Here is a 21798-nt window from a genome sequence, read left to right as displayed (position 1 = left end):
AGAAAGATTCGAATGCGAATCATTTGCGCTACACTGTAACATTTGAACTGCTTTGGCGCTGCGCGCGCTCACGCGATCTCTCGGCTTCTCCCGCCACGGCTGCTCACATTTAAACACTGATGTGACCAGAAAAGACAGTAAGAAACACCACCACTAGGATTATTCAGTGACAGCAGCTGATGAAGCGTCCGTTTCGCCAGAGTTCCGCTGACAGACCCGCGTCGCAAGCCGCTGCCTCGCGCACAGAACGCGTTCGGCTGTTCAAAATGAGCCAGAACTAAACGCTTTGATGTTCAAAGTTCTACTTCTTACACACCATCCTAAAACTCAGCGGTAAGAGACGCCGGTATGACGCACCGCCAACGGAATGCAACAAAAATGCCTCGTCCTGTATAACTACAGGAGGTTTGAGAGCTGCTCCTGGTCTATAGGTATTTCCCATCATTCAACCTTCAAGAACCCAGATCCGAAACACCCTCAATCGGGTTTCAAAGCACACGTGAAGGCATCCAGACCGTGAAGCTTTAACATTGTCCACATTCTCTTCATCAAGGATGCGTTAATGAACCGCGAGGCGTTTTCTCTCATAACGGTACATTCTGGACTGAGAAGTGAAGCTACATTTGGCTCCTAACAAGATGAAAGCAGAATATCTCGCCTTACCTTGAAGATGAATCACGCCGGGTGAAGATGTTCCGAGCCGCTACAGCGCGTCTCTCCCTCTCTCTCGCGTGCGCGCGCTTCACAGAACTGTAGTGACTGCGCCTCTGGAGACACAAGCATGTGTATGAACTGGGTGTGAATCCAAGACAAAACCACTCAATACACCTTCTACATCTGCCTTCGGCTGTGCACTTCCTCATTCAGGGCTAGTAGGTTTTAATGTTTTTCCTTATCAGCACTGCATGAGAAAAATCCCTAGGTTTTTGAGGAAAAAAAAAAAACCAGTGGCTTTCAGTACTGACAGATTAGGATTGTTAAACAGATCCTAAATGTGTTGATGGATACCTAGATTAAATAATGAATCTGCATCAAATACTCAACAGGACATTTATTATTCCTCGCATAACTCAGTTTTTCCATAATAACTTGTTCAAACTGTTTTAACCTCTTAAGGAAATACAATAAATTTGCACTTGAAACCCCAGCTAACAAAAATAAGTTCTAAGAACGTTTATGAAAATGTTATTTTTGAATGTTCTCTCTAATATCCATCCGGCTTTTAAAATGTTTTAAGAAATCTTCTCATACGAATGACAAGGGAACATTCTATTTTATATTTTGCGGGAAAATAACATTCAAATATTATCTGAACGTTCTAAATCAAACAGTGACGTAAAAACCATTACGTGAACATCCAACTGGTAAAATATATATATATATATATATATATATATATATATATATATATATATATATATATATATATATATAATGGCCTTTGAATTAAGTGTTTGGATTAAAGCATCGGTTAAATGCATAAATGTAAATCCAACTAAAACGTTTCAGAAAAAAAGATATATGACATAAGAATTTTTTTTTAAATTCAAGACCAGATAACATTCTATCAATGTTCCTAACATTTCTTCATGAGTCTTGAAACTTCATGACTTCATGAAACTTGCCATAAAGTTCTGAAAACACTCCGTTAGCAGTGAAGTTACTGAATAGGTTAACGTATCATAAAAGTCATTCATAAAGCACAATGATTAACAGATTTAATGGAGGAACGTATGTTGCATTGTTCAAAAGCACATTTCTCATCTAATCTGAAGACAGTCTGCTCCCTGAACGAGGTTGTTCTTTTCTTTCCATTGCGTTGTCTGCATGCCGAACAATCTGAGATAAACTGAGAACTGGAAGACAACAATGCAAAAGACTTGCCTGATAGTCATAATGGAATTCTAAACAACATGACGAACATCGAGCTCGGTGGGTGAGAACAGAAGCTTTGGAGGGGTCATATGACATTGCTTTAAAAAAATTATTTGGTGTAATGCAATGCGTTTGATTATTGATGCTACTCTTTGTTGCTTCTTTAATGTTATCTGATCTTTAATAACATTTTCAAAATGTTAGCACAAAAGCATCGTGAAACTTTTCTGATTCTCTTCTGAGAATGTTGTGGCAAGGTTGTTTCAACGTTCCAGTAACATGGATAAAACTGTTCAAAGTAACATTCACATGTAGTTTCTACACATTAAAAAAAACCTGTAACATTCTGAAGTAATATTTTCAGTAACAATCAGAACTTAGTGAAATGTTCTTAGCACATCTTTTCTCAAGGGAGGTCAACTGTGTGCTTCATAACGAGGGCGTTTCATTCGAGATGATCTTCTATTGAGGAACACACCTGTGCTCTAACTTTAAGGAAGCACAATTGCTGTAATCACAATAGACAAAGTTACCAGATTACACGAAGAGATCTGACAGACCAGTTACTGCAGGCCCAACGTGTAGTGTTCAGCCATGCACATAATGAACCACAAGTATGGACACCTATTTATGTGCATTTACTCGGTGTAATAATAGCAGAGGAACATGATCTCAGCAACAATGTTCACACCCATATTTTCATTACACCCTCAAGACTATACTTCCCCAAACTATCCCACTCACGATCTGTAAGAATTCAACGCTAAAACCTGTTTGAACAGCATCTTTAAAAAAATAAAAAAAACTTGTGTTTTGTAAAGATATTATGAAAAATGCAATGTTTGTGCAGTCGTTAACATGATCCATATCCAGAAATCAGGTTTCAACAAATATAAGGCACTCAGTTCACAAGAAAACATGACCTCTGCTAGTCAAATCATGTCACTGAATCAGTTTAAAATTTATATATATATATATATATATATATATATATATATATATATATATATATATATATATATATATAAATAAAGTTTCAGTGGCGCCCTCATGCGACCATTCAGAGTTACATAAGCACAGTTCTTTATTCACTTCACTCATCTATACACCGTTATTATATACCAAAAGTCTATTAAATTCAATTTTCCTGACTGGAAACCACTTTCAGAATTACTGGAAGCAATCATTAAAACATTTAAAATTGCACGCATTAGAACTTTATATTTAGAAAACGTGTATGGGGACAACAAAACAAAAAGACAAATCTAGTGTGAAATAATTTATTGATTGGCAAAAATACTCTGTAATAATAATAATAATAATATGAATATATTACATCAGGTAGCCCACATCAGTCATGAATCTAGTGCAAATAATTATAGGCTATACGTGGAACAAACTGCTTCAATGTGCAAAATGCAACTAAACAGCAAGACCTGAATAAACTTTAGCTGTAAGCACAAGCTGCAAAGCTCTGGGCTACAAAAACAAGACTACAAAATGCACAAGTGTATCAATATTTATAGGATTTTTTTTAAGGCTAAATGGACTTACCTCTCAGTCCAGATGGTTATGATGACACAGAAACGCACGTCAATGCTTGTCCACTTCACTACCAGAGGATGCAGTTGCAAGAACGTCTAGAAATACTCCAACACTGAACTTACTACAGATACAGTGATTGACCATCAAACACACAGGCCTCAAGTGAGCAACTGGGGTTACATTAACATTAATCTTTCATCCAATCAGATGCAGAGACCAGGTCATGTCAAGCGTCAAATACCCAAAAGTACATTTCTCAAATGTCTTTATGCATCCAAAGTTTCAGAATAAAGTACTTTGAATATTTACATTAAGCAGTGATACCCTTGCATGTTGAAACGATGCTCATTACATCACTAACAAACAGAGAAATTTAAAAGCTGACCTTTTTACAAGTTCAGAAATTGGAAACTCTGTACAATGAACCAAATTCAAAAACAGCTATAAAAGCTGACTGAAATAGTTGACCCAAAAATAAAAATTTGCTGAAAATGTACCCGCCCTCAGGACATCCAAGATATAGAAGATTTAGTTTCTTCATGGGGAACAGATTTGGAGAATTTTAGGATTGCATTACAGTGAATGGGTGCCGTCAGAATTAGGGTCCAAGCATCTTAAGAAAACCTCTAAATTAATCCACAGCACTGCAGTCCCTCATCTAACATCTTGTGAAGCGAAATGCTACAATCCTGTAAGAATAAATTCAATCAAGACGTGCTTTAATTTCAAACTATCAATAATATTCTGCATGTGATTTGACGCTAACTTTTTCCAAGTCTGTTTTAATGAGGAAACAACTCATGTACATCTTGGATGGACTAAGGGTGAGTAAATAGCGCATTATTTCCATTTCTGGGTGAACTGTTCCTTCTAAATCTTGCAGAATCAGATTATTATTGAGGGACAAATTATAAAATGTTCTATATACACACGCACACGAAGATTAGATATATTCACAAAGCAATGCACACATGGGCAGGGATGTCAGATAGACATTACAAATGCAATTTTTTTGAACTGGATCATATTTACTAAACACACCTGATTTAAACACTAAAAATTAAGCATGTTTTAGATTTGAATTGTAGAGCTCCAATTACAATCAATGATAAAATGTAAACACTGTATGAATTGGCACATCATTTAAAATGTGAACAGGAATTACAGATACTTCACAAATTAAATTATAACCCCAAAATTGGATTAAAATTGGAAAAGGCACATGGTTTATAAAAAGTTAAGATGTCAAAAAACCTGAAACGTGGTTCTTAAATCAAATCTGATGTTCAAGTAGGACACGTTTCGGAAATGTGAAATTCTGAACAATAAATAAAGAGTTATAAATTTCGTCACAATATAAACAAGCAACAACCCCAGTACACACTTTATTACAACACAGATTCTATTTAATAATCAAGGCAAGAGACACTTACAAACATTATACTGGAAGATGGGGAAAAGGGATGAAACATGAAACCAAAAAGAGGATGCTATAAAAACAAATCTAGCTAACTGACAATTTACAACATTATAGCAGTCGGAAAGTTGTTTTGTGTTTCGAACAAGCAGGCAAAAAATTATCTTTTGCTGAACTGACTTTTAGCACACAGCTACTTCCAAATAAAAAGTAAAAAATAAAAGAGCTGTCAGGAATTAAGAATGAGTGTATCATATTTTACAGAACTGTAGAGTGTGTCCGGAGTCCGGCGCTCTCCGTGACGCGGTGGGATGAATCCACGTTGCTCCTGACGTCTCTCCTCCTCCTCTTGCGTTCAGCTGAAAGGTGTCAAAACGAAGGTGGCAGTTTGTTTTGGGGCACAGAACCCAGAAACACACATAGTTGCTTTTGCCCTCTACATCTACACACGCTCAGACCGTCCCAGACATACACAGGCATGCAACTTTTCAGTTTAACACCATCAAACTAAGGGGCATAACGTTGCATTACCATTACTGTAAGCGTCTAAAGTATCATTTAAAAATGTAAATTGTTTCACAATGGTACAACATTAAATGCATTCATTAAAAATCACTGTATTTGAAACAAGCCCCTGGAATCAGTGCATGAATACAGTGTGAAGAGACGACACAAATCATAAAGACATTGGCATGCACAACTATTAAACACCGTACTGTACTCAACACCACAACTCAGAAAATACTCTTACAGGACTAAACCAACTTTGAAAATTGATCGAATTTGATCTCAAGATGTAGAAGAGTTTGTTTCTTCATTAGATTAGATTCATCACTTACTCGGCAATGGATGCGCTTCAGTGAATGGGTGCCGTCAGAATGTCCAAAGTCCAAACAGCTGATCCACACAACTACAGTCCATCAGTTAATGTCTTGTGAAATGAAAACAAATCTATCTACCAGAAGTGATGGTTTGAAGTTAAAAAAATGGCATAATAACGGATTTATTTCTTATGAACTTGCAGCTTTTGTCTTCTCCAGATGTTAACTGATTGACTGGAGTGGTGTGGTTTTTTATCAGCTGTTTGGACTCATTCTGACGGCACCCATTCACTGCAGAGCATCCATTGATGAGACACTGATGCAATGCTAATTTTCTCCAAATCTATGAAGAAACAAACTCATCTACATCTTATGGCATGAGGGACAGTACATTTTGCACCAATTTTTATTTTTTGGGTGAAAATATTCTTTTAAAAATTGTTATTAGCAATTAACCATGTCTTTCATTCTTCCATGACAATGACAAACTTTATAGTACCCAAACGCACAATATCTCACATCAAAACTGTATTTCATACGAGTTAACCAACTGGCAAAATATGCATTAGTAGAGTCATAGGAAAATGTATGGCTTTTAGTCCCACTGAGAAATCAATCAACCAAAACAAATCCATACAAATCAGCATCTGTACTTTCAACAAGATTTAAATAAGAGAGATTCTAAAAACTCATTTATTGGCATTGCATTTAAGCAAAACGGCTCCTTCGGTGTTCAATAAAAGAGAAAATTATGAAGGTTTGGAACAAGAAGAACTGCAATCACACTGCACTGAAGAACAGAAAGAGTGCATGCATAAGCTGGATCTGTAAAACTAGAGGTTATGGACATGCAATTTATATTGCATACAAATCCCTGTATGATGATACCGGTTTGCCATTATTTTGGTTGATTGGTTCGTTTCAGTAAGTGGAAAACATGTATGATCTCTTATGATTTCAAACAAGGTTACCTTGTTTTTTTGCTTGTTGCACAAAATCAATGTCACAGGTAAATTACTTCCAATCACTCATTAGTGCTCATTTTGCAGACTTCATATCTATAATCAAATGAAACAGCGCATCTAAAACGTGTAAAAACAACATTTAAATATTACATCGTCAAAACAATCCTTCAATCATGGTCACGAAACTCATGACTTGATCATCTACACATGTTAATCTGCCAAGATACATACATATACGTAACAACACTAATTTAGATAGCCTTTTACTGAAGTTTCCTTTATCAACCAATCATTTAAGATTAAAAACTTAACTCATCATTCAATTACAATTAAACTAAACTAGAACTATTAGCCTGTATTTTCTATAATAGTTTCAGGAACCATATTGAATTTTAATATTCCACTCGTAGACAATTTGTAAAGCACATAAAAATTTACAGTGTCCACTGTACCCCCGAGAACAAGCAATAAATCCATATTTCAAAGAAACCTTTATTTTTAGGATGCATTTGGTTTATAATTGCTCACCATTAGTTAATGCACGGTTTCTACTGAACTAAAAATTAGGTTTGTGGATGATTCTAGTGGTTCAGTGGACACTGGAGTAACAGTGCACAGGTTTGGACAATTAAGCAACTAATAATTCTGCTTTAGCCCAGTTAGTCATAGGAGAAATGGACATCAAATATAAAATGCACTGATTAAAATATGAGCTAGTGTCTAACTATAGCTATATTCACTGGGATCTCAACCCATTTTGGTACAAGAAATATTAGCAATTTTACTTTAACTAGACATATGGTATTTCTTGCACTGAATTCATCAAATATATTACAGTTTATATCTGTAACTATAACAAAAACACAAGTTTGTCCAATCCTGTGACAGCATCTTATAAAGCACAATACTGAACAGAGGAAAAGGAACCATTACTTCAGAAAAACCTATATAAATGATCTGGGAAAACAATCATTTCTGCAGAGGAATTCCTGACAGATGGGCACTACATCCAAAAATCCCAATAAATCCCATGAAACAGGGCTCTAGGCTTGGAGTAAATGCTTTCAAATCCTTAACGGTGCATAAAAATCTCTTCAAAATCTCTAGCCTGATCTAAAAATAATATTAATAATCATACTTAAGAAAAATCATGTTTAAAGTGCAACAATGTCTGAATTTATTACCGAGGAACAAATCAATAAAATGCACAGCTGTCTTTCCCTGATTGGTGTTGCTTCAAATATAGGTTTGTACAGTTGAGAATACAGAGAAAATAAAAATAAAACAAAAACAACCACCTGAATAATTGGCAGTTTTTGGGCTAGCCAGATTCACAGGTTGCCAGAACTACATTAAACAAAATTGACAATGCAGCTGTGCATTTACAATCCATTTGCTAAACCCGAGTTGCAGTTTTAGTTTTATTGTTGTGTGTCTATAAATCTAGTGTATGTGAGGTCAGTCACAATGCATCACATGATATTACAGTGTCCTCAGCAGTTACATAAAAAATTTAGCCTGTAGGAAACCGTCACACAGCAAAGCCATGAAGCAACAGGTTAGACAGTCTTTAAAATCAGACCAGCAGGGTTTGAACTGAGGACGTGTGCTGCATTAATTCAAATAATGATTTAGAAAATATTTATTAAATATCTGTTGCATATTAGATCAAACTTAAATCAATACAAACACCAGTGTTTAGAGAGAATTAAAAAAAAAACAGTATAGAAATGCTAAAAAAGTTCACTTTCCTTTGGAAAAGCAATATAGCAGTTCTTCTCCATTCATAAAGCACTGAAGGAGATATTTGCATCTAAGAGGTCGTTACATAAACAGAAAATAAATGAATAACAAACTGATGTGAACCGAGGAATGTCAAATTCTGATAAGAAATGAACTTTTAAGATGCAAAACTTTGACTAGCTACTAAAAACTTGCAAATAAGAGTCTGAAATACTAGTAGGATGCACAAAATGACCCTTCACAGTAAAAACACATTTAACTTGCTCGGACAGAGGACATTCAGAATGGGTTTTCTTAAAATGTACTGAACCATAAGACACAAAACAACTGAACCTGACATAAGACTACAGCTTCATGGTTTAGATGCCAAAGCAGATCAATTTGGCTTTCATTCATGTGCTCTTCATAAATCAATGGAGGAACTAAACACTAAGACAACCAATTTTGTGTCAACAACATCTCTGTCTACAGGAATGTCAATACACAATCTGACAAACATGATTTTGCTCATTTCAATGTGGGATAAAAACATTCATTTTCTCTCATCCAACTACAACCAATTTTCCACACATTTATGGTCACAGGTTGAAATATAGATTTCAAAACCACAACTCGATAGACATGAAATGCATCCCAATTTCAATTTCTTGGCAAACATTTAGTCAATTAGGCAAAATATGATAAAGGAAATGTTTGTTTGACAAACTTGGCATGGTCTAAAAACTAGCAGCAACTCTCAGTTAAATGGACAAAGTGCAGTAACCTGGATTTTAAAATGCAAATCTATTTTTGTTTTTTAAATAAAACGTTGCAATACACAATCCTTTCAAAGACAAACTGGTTAACATCAACACAATTGCGAAACAGTTTGTGGTTTGCTGATATTGCACAAGACCAGGTACACACGTTTCAAATAGAGTACTCAGATTACGCTACATTCGTAAAATAAAAAGAAAAACAAAAAAATAGATTAGCTGTAGGGAAATAAATGACATTACTTGTAGAAGTTTCAGGACTCACCGTTTCTGATCACATACCTGTGATCGTGACCTCTGCAATAGCATGCTCACCTGAATCCTGAAAGAGAAGGGGAGAAAGACAGAGACAAACAGGATACACACCTTCCTCTCCAACTAACGGCGATACTCCCGCTCACGTTCTCTGTCTCTCTCGCGGTCACGGTCACGATGGCGGTCTCTCTCGCGGCTGCGCTCCCTGTAATAGTCCTCGCGGCGGTCTCGGCTGCGAGACTTGCGGTGACGCTTCTCATTAGAGCGACTGTGGTCCCTCTCTCTGGACCGCTCCCGTCTGCTGCTGGTTGAAAAGCATTGAAGAGAATATGAAAACACATGAAATGCATTTGTAATGCATCAAATCATTTTGCATTAGTGAAAATTTGCAATGCACCAAATTGGAATTCATGAAAATGTCTGCAATGCATCAAATATTTTAAATGACTAAAATTTTGCGATAAATTAAATGATTTCACATGCATGCATTTTTTTTTTTTATTATTTGATACACAGCTAAACTGATGGATTCCAAAATTATTTGGTGCAACGGAAAATGCAAAAAAAAAAAAAGCATTCAAAATGAACATTTAAATCATCGCAAACTACAAAACTATAATATGCATTTAAATATCAAAATATCAGATTTTGCAATGCATGATAGAATTTAAATACATTAATAATTTTGTAATGCAGCTGTCTTTGCAATGCATGAAACAATTTTACATGCATTGTTTCAAATTCAAAGATTCATCAGACAATCAGTATCTTATCTAATTGAATTTAGTAGGAAAAAACACTATTGGTTAATATTTTGCCAGGGTGCTACAATCCCTATTAAATTCTTATTTGGATCCAATGCCTGACTTTTACTTGCTAGCATGCCTTTGGTTACATCAGCAGAAAAGTGTTCTCTAAAGACATTTAACTTGGATGAAAGGTCATGCAAAAATGATTATGCATCCTCTAAAGCTCTGTGTGTTTGAAGGGTAAAAACATGGGCCGATTTACATTAAAACACCCAAAAAAAACAATGTGCATTTATTTAAAAATGCTTAAATATTTAATATTCTGCATGGATATCTGTATGATAATTGAATACATATTTTCCCCAGAACATTTAATTATAAAGCATGCATTTATAAAAAGAAAATAATAATGGGGGGGGGGGCTCTTATTGGCACATTGGTTATCTAAAACAAAAAAGCACTTCATGCTCAAAAGGTCGCAGACTTCAACTGAAACTAAAATGGTGTAGATCCACAAGATCTTTACCCTGAAACAGAGCCATAGGACTTGGACTCGATTCCATGCAAGCAGTCCTGCAGCGAGCTGATGAGGACTTTACAGCGGTCATCGGCAGAAACCTTCGACTGCTTGATCAGAGAGATGGCCGTCACCAGAGTCTCTATAGCACTGCCGTAATCAGCTGCAAAAACAGAGCATTTAATTACCACCTGACAAACCCAACTAAACATTCATGCTGTGAGTGAGTCGGTTTATATCAGTGTTTTCACACCTGCGCTTGCATCGGAGACTGCCCTTGAGATAGCACTGCTGGAGATCGCTCTGTTACGATTCATGATCTCCTCAAACTCAGCTTCGCTCAGAGGAGCGCGAGACGAATCCATGTCCCTACAAAGAGGAAAAGCAGATGCATTGAAATGAAGCATAAATCAGAATAAAACACTAACACATCAGGGTACAGTTTCACACAGAGAGCAGCAGTGCCGTTAGTGCTGAATCACAAAGCATGTTAAAACTAGTGAGAACTAGATAAACCAAAATATCTGCAGGATGAAATCACGGTTATTATGGTTAACTGAGATTGAACCTAAAACATTTAAAAACATTGTTTCTATAAATAAAATACATTTTAACTAAATAAAATAAAAAAATAAATACATTTAAATAAATAAAATTAAATTTCATCTAGATGCCGAAGCACCATTTTTCATTCAAGTTTACCTTAGAAATACTAAACCTGAAAATAAACTTTAGACAATTAACTTTTTACAGGAAAAAAAAAAAATTTAAACTGAAAAATATAAAAGTTTCTCAATTATACGAAAATGAACTTAACTAATTTATATAGAAAAATAGAAAAAAATTAAACTAGATTACAAAAAATTAAAATGAACAGAAAATAAAAATATTTACAATTATAATAGTATCCTAATTTTACAAAAAAAAAAAAAAATTTATATATATCCATCTACCAAAGAACTTTACAAGACACCCTAAACAGCAAAAATATTAACTACCCAAACTTAACTATACTTTATTTTTGGCTTAATTTTTCGGCTAAATGAAAACCTCAATTTCGATTTCAATAAATTGATTTCAGAGCATCACTAGAAAACCCAAAACTCATCAGATCACTGCAGAGACGGCACACACTCGATGCATTCAGAACACACTCAAGCCTGAGCGAAGGGTCCTGGGGTCAGCGGACGGTTACTTCACTAACCCTTGTTCACTCGTATTGTGCAAGAGCTGGCCAGAGTTTTTCACATCAACCAAGCCCTCGTTTATCCAGGGCTCAAAGCCACATACTACAGGGGGTCTGAAGTTACTAAAGAAAGGCCAGAGAGGAGATTCAGCGTCAGTCGGAGGCCACCAATAACCTCCAATCCTGGAGTTAATAATAAATACCAAACCTCAAAAGACAAAAAAATTAATTGTAAAGTTTACCGTGATTTTAGGATCAAATCTGTATAAAATTAATAATAATCAAATAATAAAGTATTGTTATAGTCAATATGTGCTGCATGTAAAAATAAATAAAAATCGAAATGACAATAGATATTATTTATCTTAGCATTAATTAATGTGCAGCACGTTTCCAAAAACAAATGTATTTCTTCGTTTATGCGTGTTCTACTGAGTGACAGTTTCAAATCAAGTCTGAATTTGATGACATGCATCTTCAGGCTTCAGTATTAATATTACAGTTTTTTTTGGATTGTATTTCATTCAACCGTCCATCAACGCCGTCTCTCATCGCATCGCTGATTGACCTCTGGTCTGCTGTGTGTGTGTTCATGTGTTTGGGAAAGAACCTCCACAGTTTATCATCTAAAGCATGAGCTCAGAGAAACACACTGATCTTGAGGATAAGCTAGTTCCAGGCTGAAAGAGATTAGTTTATTAATGAATCAGTGAAGTGAGGTGTTTCTTACCTGCCGCCAGGGCCATAGTCTCTGTCGTATGGAGGAGGGCGGCCGTACATGTCCCCCGGCGGAGGGCCCCTGCCGTCAGACGAGGGCATGTTGTTGTTTCCGGGCGGAGGGAAGAAGGCCGGGTTTACGTGAGGGGCGGGCGGTGGACCTCCAGGCGGTGGTCCCTGCATGTGTGGTGGAGGCACGAGGCCAAGCGGGGGTCCTAAGGGACCAGGAGGACGAGGAGGGAAGGGTCCTGGAGGGGGCAGACCCTGCTGAAGTGGAGGGGGGCCCGGGGGAGGCCCATATCCAGGTGGAGGCGGCCCCGGAGGCATCGGTCCCATAGGAGGCTGACCAAACTGACCAGGAAACATGACGGGTGGAGGAGGACGGTCTCCTCTGTTCGGAGGACCTCCGAGGGGCGGCAGCAGACCTTGTCCAGGTGGAGGGGGCCCGGGGGGTCCTGGAGGCCCAGGTGGGCCTGAGGGAGGACGCGGCGGGCCTTGCATACCTGCAAACGAAAGGTTTTAAAAATTACTACATTTATCAAAGACAGCAGTGGGAAAGTAGTGCGAGTACTCCAAAAATGTTTTCAGATGAACCCCTTTAACCTAAAATCCCCATGAGATTTTAAGTTAATATTTAAATGATTGAAAAACAATTGTTTGCATGCACAAAGTTATCTGATATTGATTGTTTGCATGACACAGTAACACACAAACGCATCATAATAAAAATGATAAATTAAGATTATTTTGAATATAACTTTTTTTTAGTATGCGCTTTAATTTTATCATTTAGAATTTTAGTAACGTATTTTTTTGGACTGTAAGTCGCATTTATTTTGAACCAAGAGATACATTACCGTCTACAGCCATGAGAGGGCGCTCTATGTCTTCAGTGTAGACTACAGGAGAACTGAGCAGCATAGAGCGCCCTCTGGCGGCTGGAGACGGTAATGTTTTCTCTTGGTTCATGTCGAATTCATTTTGATAAGTCGCACCTGACTAGAAGTCGCAGGACCAGCCAAACTGTGAAAAAGAGTGCGACTTCTAGTCCGGAAAATACGGTAAGTGCTTTATTTTGATTGTTTTTAAACATACCGTATTTTTTCACTGATGATTATCTTTATCAACTTAAAAACCCACTGCAATTGATTCATAACTCTCAGTTTAGGGCGTCACAAAATAGGGCAAAACGCCACCAGCTGTTATTTATAAAGCCTCGTACCTGAGAAGTGTGGTGGAGGTCCTCCGGGTCCACCAGGTCCAGGGAAGCGGTCTCCTCCGTGGCCAGGAGGGGTGGGAAAGCGTCCTCGATTCTTGCCAAGAGGGAAGCCACTGCGACCACCTATACCTGGAGGGCCAGCCTTCCCCTCTCCCGACATCTGACCAGACTGTGTGCCTGGGTGGACAGAAACTGACCGTAAAAAAAAACAGCAATTTCAATTAACTGTTCAATCCATAGATTTGTTTTCTGTGAATTGCAGTCTCACTTTTTCTCGACTGCATCTCAAACTGGCTGAGCGACTGTTTGTTGCAAGGGGTGACGATGGGGTTTTGTCCGTGTAGCTCCCGCTTGGACAACAGATCCATCAGCTTCCTGGAGGAGGAGTCTGACCCCACGCAGACCAGAGCAAACCTGTGGAGCACAGAGAGCATGAGAAGTCGTCTGCGTAACTGAGGGCCAAAGGAGAGCTGGTCTGTACATCAACAATGGGTTTTGGTTTCCACTTACCCTTTAGACTGGCCATTTGCCCGATTCTCAAAAAACTTGATCTCCAGCACATCATTGATGCCTACCGAGCGAATAGCATCGGTCAAATCTTCATCAGTGGTCCACTGTAAAGAGGAAATCCCAACATCATCAATAAACGAACACTGAACTGCTTCTCCCTTACACTGTGACTCAATGCCAACGCATTTTTTTTTGTTTGTAGAGGTAGAAGACTGACCCATGTGAGGTTGCCGATGTACAGAGCGATTCGTTTGCCGGTGTAGGTGTAGACGACGTTCGGCGGCGCTCCTTTGCTCCCCTCGGATCCTCCCGGCGCAGGCAGGTTGTCCAGGTAATCTCGGTCCTCAGGTGCGTCCCCGTTGTTGGCAGATGGTGAGATGACATCATCATACAGGTCAATCTGCTCGTGAACAGGATAGTCTGACTCCTGTGGAAGCAGAGAGACAAACACCTTTCAGAAATATTCACAAGGACAAGGCGTCTCGACCATGAGCCGGTGTTATTTTAGTATCTCTGAGATAATATTATTGATAGTATCATTGAGATTTGTAGTTATTTTAGATTAGATTTTTTTTTATAAATCCTTTGTAGAAATTAAATACATTAGTTAAATAAAATACCTTTATATTATTAAATAACTAGAACAATATATATTTTTTATTTTGATTTTAATATTAGTAAAAGTTTTAGTAAATCTGAGGTTTTTTTTATATATTATTAGTTTAGTGTATTTTTTATATTATCAGTTTCCATGTTAATGTTTCAGTAACTTGTCATTTGTCATTTTATTATTATTTTTTATTAATATAAATTTTTTCATTTTAAAGTTTAAGTAATTTTGTTGTTTGTCAATTTATTATTTATTAGTTTCTAAATCACATTATTTGTTATTTGGTACATAAATTTAATGCTTGCTTGCATCACATAAATCATTTTTAACATGATTTATTTTTTTCATTTTATTATTTATTGTCTTTTTTTCCTCCTCTCTCATTTTCTTTCTCTTTTTTGATTTATTTTTATTATAAAGCACTTTGGATCAACTACTGTTGTGTTAAACATGTGCTCTATAAATAAAACTTACCTTGCCTTATTTTAGAAGAATACATTTTTCGTAAAGAACAGGTCATATGGCATTTTAAAGTGTCTTGATATTGTGTCGGAGTGCCCTACAACAGATTTAAATACATCTCAAACTGAGAAGCGGCGCAAATCCATGTTCATTTTATTGGCGCATCTTCTCAGTTAACAACGGCTCTGTGTAGTAACAGCTGCTCTGTGTGAAATCACGCACCTGATGGAATTAACCGCTGATTAGAAAACCGGCTTTACTGACGAGATGCGCATTAACGTGATCGGAGCACCCCTACAGATAATGAAGACCAGCTTGTATTTCTTGCCAGAAACCTCTAGAGCCTGTCATAGGATGTCATCAACACTCAACAATGTCCCTGCCCCAGCAACATGTGTTTTTTTGTTGCTCACTCTTTTTCTCTTTAGCTGAGCACTTTTCATATTTTATTTTTTATCCTTGCTGAAGCACTTTGGTTTATAAGAACAAGTTGTGTTACAATAAGTTTTGTGTAAAGAATAATATAATCAGCCTGTTATTGTTTAAAGATAAATATATTATTAAGGTCAGTCTGAGAGTCTTATGTTTATTTCACTTTTCTTGTTTTTATAAAGGTTAAATATAAAGGTGAACGTTCATTTATTTGTACCGTTTTTATTTTAAAAATATTATGTAGTTTTATAAGAGGAGGTTTCATAGACTTGGCAAATTAATTTTAGTTTATAATTTTATAATTAATTTAAAATGAATTTTAGCTCAGAAGATTGTCGGTAAAGACATTCGTTGTGGGCATTATTGGCAGTTTATCTGAGGCTTTTATATCGTTCATATCGATATCGAAATTATATTGTATAGACCGAAATTAAGAAATATATTGTGATATAAAATTTGGCCATATCGTCCAGCCCTATCTCGGACTAAATCTAAAATATCTTAAACTGTGTTTAGAAGATAAACGGAGGTCTCACGGGTTTGGAACGAGATGAGGGAGAAGTTATTAATGAGATAATTTTCATTTTTGGGTGAACTAACCCTTTAAACTTTGTATGTGGTATTTCAAGTGATGCGACAGCAGTTTTATTGCATTGATTATTATTATTCACTTATTTGAAGTGCAGTGTAGCAGCTGTGTTGCAATGCACAGTAAGGCTGAAAACGACATGTAAACACACTAAGTGTTTGTGGGCAGGTCAGAGTGATCATATTTCGCGGGAAGGCGGGGATTATGCAAATTTGCTACCTTCTGACATAGTTAACATGCAGTAGAATAAAAAATAAGGCGGTTAAAAAACTCATTAAGGCGGTTAAAAAACATGCATATCTTTTTTTTGATTAACAACTTTGCAAACTGCATATATTATGCATTATAGGAGACTTTTTAGAATAAATGTTACTTTTTTTTTATTACAAGTGTATTAATAAAGTAAAAATGCATTATAAAACTTTAACACACACAAAATGACACCTTTAAATGCAAAAGTTCGTAAATTACAAATAAAATTAGATTTACTGATGACCTGATTTGAACTCCGAAGCTAATTTGCATGTTATTAAAACAAACGTACCAACTTTAAGACTGAGAGAAAGTACAACCTGCATCATTTTACAAGCACGTTCAAGAGCATCTGGCAATCTGTGAATATGTTTACTATATGTTTTAGATTAATTTTTCTTAAGCGTCCGGAAGAAGCGACATCGTGCGCGCGCTCGGCCTGCTGTAGCCGCACGAGACCAAACAATGAACGCGCGCGCCGCGACTGACTCGGTTTCGCGCAATAAAACACGCGCTATAAATCCAAATACCAACACATTACAGATATTATTTAGATACCTTTACAAAAAAATAAGCTACGTAACCGACTTAATCTTAATGTTGCGGTGTACACAGACGCTGCTCGCTAGTTAGCTGCTAGAGTTAGCATACGCGCTAGTGAATCCCCGGAGAAGAAAGCGCGGCGCGTTTCTGTGAAGCTCTTTTCAATTTGTACGTACCATACGTAAATATGTATTATTAGTGAAGTGTAGGTGTTGAGAGTAATCCAAACCTGATTAAATTCCTCTTCTACATCGGCGTAAATATCGATGTGGTCAACACCGTCCGCCATTTTCTGTTTTCCTCCTCCTCCTCCTCGGTGCTGCGCGTGAAGAAGAAACGCCCGCCCAAAAAAAAAGAAAAAAAAACTAGACGTGCTGATGAGCAACACGTAATTTCCAAAATAAAAGTCTCTCTCTTTTTTTTTTTTTTTTTTTTTTGTTCCGTTAAGATTCACTTTACTGTCTCTATATCTTGCTGTCTTTAAACTCACCAGTTTTGTTCCTTGAAAATTATTTAAATTTGTTCATCTGTCAGCGTAAAGATCACTTTGTTTGTGTTGCATGGTAAAAATCACTTTGCAGATATTAGTTAAACTTGTATTTGTACTTGTATTTATGGCTTCAGACCAGAGAGATTAAATTATACAATTTATATTATAACCCAATGATGATATCCTCCTGAGAAACATTACATTGGTTGGAGCATAATAAACAAATGGAGGGAAGAAAATGTTATTCAAGAAAATGTTATTCAAATGTTATTCATATTTTATGATGTCCTTTGTTAAGGACACCAGGATGAAGTTATAAACAAAAAAACATGAAAAGTCATGTATAGGCAAAACAATATTGTATTTTTTCATTCACTAATCAGATCTTAGGTTTCAGGCTATTTTAGCCAAACTTTGTACGAAGATGTTTCTCAACTATGTTATGAAAGATATAACAGAATGATTTGATACACTGCTGTTCTTTATAGAAATATGTGCATAAAATGTCCATAAATTGGAATTCCCATTTTATTATGTATGTCTATACATTGCATATAATATGCATATGTATGTGTTCTTGGGGAAACCCATAATGAATACAGAAGTGTTATAATGGGATCAATAACTTGGCCACTTTTTATAAGAATATCTCAGGAATATTGATCTATAATTTCTTGTTGAGTTTCCCTTAACATGATTTTTGTCCTGGTGTCCTCTACAGAAGACATGCATGAAAATTATGCCGTTTCATAACAAAACGTCACATTCTGATTGGAAACCCCATCATATTATTCTGAGATGTTTATTTATGACGAACAGTTTGAAAATTAGCCATATTTAAATGCTAAGAGTTTTTTTTTTTCTCTAAGAGTGGTACATTTAATAATTCTACGTCAGTCATATTTTAAAAGACCAAGGAGAAGAAGCGTTTATGTTCAAAACTCTAAACATTTAACATCTCTGAAAAGCCCTGGAATATGCATGCATGTAGGATCTCAGAGAAATTCACTTAAATATAATATCCTCAACAGAGGACAAAAGTCTATACCTGGGTCCCAGGAGGATATTATAGCCCATTTTTTTCAAAATAGAAACTGTTTTCTAGTAAACATTTGATAGGACTCTTATTTTGAAATTTGATTCACAAGCGAAGACGGACTTTTACAATAACGACACACACAGGATTTCTTCATAGAGAAACGAATATTTAGTGCTTAATGGCAGTTCCGTACAATAATTCAGTTCAGTTCGAAACTGTTTTCATTTCGTAGAAGCCAATCCGAATTAAACACTTTACTCTCGGTGTACTATGTTTAAGAGGATGGCTGAATTTGGTCCAGATTCGGGGGGACGTGTGAAGGTAAGGAGTGAACGTGATGCTAATGCTGCAGTTCAATATGAGGTGTGATTTATGCATTTATTATACTCACTTTATTTCCAGGGAGTGACTATCGTGAAACCTATCGTGTTTGGAAACGTTGCACGATATTTTGGCAAGAAAAGAGAAGACGATGGTCACACTCATCAGTGGACAGTTTATGTGAAGCCTTACAGAAATGAGGTTGACTCTTATTTCATTTTAAAAATGGTATTTTTCACATGTAGTATACTAAATACATTTTATTTTACATTTTATTTTTATTTCCCCCTCCTGATATTCCCAGGATATGTCTGCTTATGTAAAAAAAATACAGTTCAAACTGCATGAAAGTTACGGGAACCCTTTAAGAGGTGTGCAGTTGAGTTTATCTTACAGTATTATATAGTGTCATATAAAACATTTGTGACTTTAACGCACACATGATTGTATTTCAGTGGTTACGAAGCCTCCGTATGAGATTACAGAGACTGGATGGGGAGAGTTTGAGATTATCATAAAGATCTTCTTCATCGATCCAAACGAGAGACCGGTAAATCGCATTAAATGACTTTTATTTTTCTCTGTGTGTAAATTATTAATGTTTTAGATGCGAACCATAGACTGTATAAAAACAACACAATCATCCTTGAGCAAGGGACCCCTTCAAAAATGTTAAAGGTAGCTATGTACTGTTTTAATGACCTAATAAAAACTATAAAAAAAATATATGTAAAAAAAAAAAAGTTTTTACTTTTAATAAAAAACCCCATAAAATATTTAGTTTCTATTACTAATAAATTATAAAGTTATTTAGTTTCTGTCATGTCCAAACAATAGAAAACATTTCGTTTTTATGACATTACACCAGTTTTTTTTTAAAGTCAATTGTTTATTTAAAAACAACTTTATATATTTATTTATTTTAATCAAATACATTTTTATTAAAATCAATTAAAACTTATTTTTTATTATCATTTTAATTATTTAAATCAAGTTTTATTGACCAATTTAATCTATTGTAACAATTGTATATTTTTTATTTGTTCATTAATTTGAATAAAATTTAGTTTTTTTATTTTATTAATTAATTAAAATTAATAAATGAATATATATATATATATATATATATATATATATATATATATATATATATATATATATATATATATATATATATATATAATTATTATTATTTATTGTTTTTTTTTTTTACACTGTTTTTCTCTAAACTTTTTCACATCACTGTATTGTAAAAAGTGCTATACAGATAAGCATAAATTGAATTGAAGAGCACCAGGTTAAAACCCACTGCATTAGTCTACCTTTGGATTAAATGGACAGAAAAAAAGCCAAGTTCTGATGTTGTGGTGTTTTTGTCTTCAGGTCACGCTGTATCATCTGCTGAAGCTCTTCCAGTCCGACTCCAGCGCCATGCCGAAGAAGACCGTCGTGTCCGAGTTCTACGACGAGATGGTGCGAATCCCATGAGAACAGCACAGCATGACATTACAGTATCATTCCCAAAGCCTAAAATCATCTGTGTTTCTGCAGATATTTCAAGACCCTACAGCCATGATGCAACAGCTCCTGAACACCACCAGACAGCTGACGTTAGGTGCCTACAAACACGAGACCGAGTGTGAGTGCTTTGCTTACCTTCACAGCATGAAATAATACTGTGAATCAGACAGCATGAATTCTAGCGTCGCAGCAGCTCTAATCACGTGCACTCATCATTCAGTTGCAGAGCTGGAGTTACGGACACGAGAAAAACTGGAAGCGGCGAAGAAGAAGACGAGCCTGGAGATCACAGAGCTGAAGGAGCGACTGAAAGCCTCCAGAGAAAACATCAACTTCCTGAAGGGAGAGATCCGCAGACTGGAGGAGGAGGACCAGATGAAGGATCACTGAGGACGGGACGGGGAACACGAATACGGCACCGGTGTGATTTAGTGGGAATGATGAGTTCAGGTTTCTGGTTGTAATTTCAGTAGTGAACTACTATCTGTGTTCAGTTTTAAAGTCTCGATCGAGACTGCAAAATGTGTGGAAATACATGATGTCCCTTTGAACCTTTGTAGTTCTCACACAGACTTTTTTTTGTATGAATAAACCTTTTTTTATATATATATACATATATTGTTTGATTTATCAATAAATTATATATATATATTTTTTTTACTTTTTAAAAACTGAATATTATTCCTTTAAGCCGTCTATGAGCCTGTCAGATTTTCTGTGTATAATATTAGAAATATTAAAAAAATATATATTTTTTTAAATAACAAAACGCATATATATGTGTGTTTGTGTGTTTTCTTTTTTAAATATATATATTTTAAATATTTCTAATATTATACACAGAAAATCTATACACATGTTCATAGTGGGCTTTATGTTTTAAAGCTGAACAGTAGCTTTACAAAATGTGACCCTGGCCTGTACCACATTAGGGTCAAATTAATTATAATATACTACTGTTTACCTTTATATATGTTGTGTATTTGTGTTTAAATTCATATGTATGCATGTACAAGTTCATAAAATGTAAATATATAATAGAAATATACCATTTATATTTAAAGTAATAGGTAATAGTTTACAATAAGGTTATTTATTAACATTAATGTATTTATTAACAATAACTAACAGTAAACAGTATACTGTTTGTAACATTTAATAATCACTGTCAAGGTCTTAAAGATGTTCGCTAATTTTAACAGTGCATTAGTAAATGTTGAGATTATCCAGATTAATGAATGTTGTAGGCTACTAATGAGCCCTTA

At 35.7% G+C, this 21798-nt stretch overlaps 3 protein-coding genes across 11 annotated transcripts in view; 1 reads left to right on the top strand and 2 right to left on the bottom strand.

The window, feature by feature from the left end:
- LOC127979159 (fatty acyl-CoA reductase 1) overlaps window positions 1–4657 on the bottom strand; it is a 34312-nt gene extending 29655 nt beyond the window's left edge. Inside the window, exons 1-2 of the mRNA XM_052584374.1 lie at window positions 3430–4657; window positions 664–767 (exon numbers count right to left, since the gene is read on the bottom strand). The gene's annotated coding sequence lies outside the window, so the exon portion shown is untranslated. The remainder of the gene's footprint in view (window positions 1–663; window positions 768–3429) is intronic.
- Window positions 4658–4804: 147 nt separating this feature from the next.
- On the bottom strand, window positions 4805–17520 carry LOC127979125 (cleavage and polyadenylation specificity factor subunit 6). Of its 9 annotated transcripts, none has more exons than XR_008158734.1 (10): window positions 17392–17480; window positions 14492–14701; window positions 14275–14378; window positions 14033–14178; window positions 13768–13941; window positions 12559–13048; window positions 10896–11011; window positions 10652–10805; window positions 9404–9680; window positions 4805–9298 (listed from the first exon to the last, which is right to left on the bottom strand). XR_008158734.1 is itself a non-coding variant. In XM_052584316.1 (10 exons), the coding sequence occupies exons 1-9, from the start codon at window positions 17449–17451 to the stop codon at window positions 9500–9502; spliced, it is 1650 nt and encodes a 549-aa protein (XP_052440276.1). In that variant the 5' UTR covers window positions 17452–17520; the 3' UTR covers window positions 4805–5196; window positions 9488–9499. The 9 variants fall into 9 exon arrangements, 5 of the variants coding, with proteins under 5 accessions (XP_052440276.1, XP_052440309.1, XP_052440322.1 ...); XR_008158737.1 differs by having other exon boundaries at window positions 9404–9677; window positions 17392–17476; XR_008158730.1 differs by having other exon boundaries at window positions 13768–13956; window positions 17392–17474.
- Window positions 17521–18785: 1265 nt separating this feature from the next.
- On the top strand, window positions 18786–21141 carry LOC127970453 (YEATS domain-containing protein 4). Its single transcript, XM_052573043.1, has 7 exons — window positions 18786–19012; window positions 19094–19213; window positions 19317–19383; window positions 19468–19562; window positions 20396–20485; window positions 20564–20651; window positions 20754–21141. Exons 1-7 carry the CDS (start codon window positions 18962–18964, stop codon window positions 20921–20923), a joined length of 681 nt encoding a protein of 226 aa, XP_052429003.1. The 5' UTR covers window positions 18786–18961; the 3' UTR covers window positions 20924–21141.
- Window positions 21142–21798: the final 657 nt, after the last annotated feature.

This window comes from Carassius gibelio, chromosome A4, assembly GCF_023724105.1.
Source record: "Carassius gibelio isolate Cgi1373 ecotype wild population from Czech Republic chromosome A4, carGib1.2-hapl.c, whole genome shotgun sequence".
Taxonomy (NCBI): Eukaryota; Metazoa; Chordata; class Actinopteri; order Cypriniformes; family Cyprinidae; genus Carassius; species Carassius gibelio.
Note: the sequence above shows the minus strand (reverse complement) of the source record. Positions and strands in the feature narration are given on the sequence as shown.

Coding starts and splice junctions, on each gene's coding strand:
- LOC127979125 (XM_052584316.1), bottom strand. CDS start 17,451: ATGGCGGACGGTGTTGACCACATCGATATTTACGCCGATGTAGAAGAG. Junction 13,049..13,767: donor ACCTCCACCACACTTCTCAG/GTACGAGGCTTT, acceptor TTTCGTTTGCAG/GTATGCAAGGCCCGCCGCGT. Junction 9,681..10,651: donor TCCTATGGCTCTGTTTCAGG/GTAAAGATCTTG, acceptor CTTTTCAACCAG/CAGCAGACGGGAGCGGTCCA.
- LOC127970453 (XM_052573043.1), top strand. CDS start 18,962: ATGTTTAAGAGGATGGCTGAATTTGGTCCAGATTCGGGGGGACGTGTG. Junction 19,214..19,316: donor TGAAGCCTTACAGAAATGAG/GTTGACTCTTAT, acceptor TGATATTCCCAG/GATATGTCTGCTTATGTAAA. Junction 19,384..19,467: donor TTACGGGAACCCTTTAAGAG/GTGTGCAGTTGA, acceptor ATTGTATTTCAG/TGGTTACGAAGCCTCCGTAT.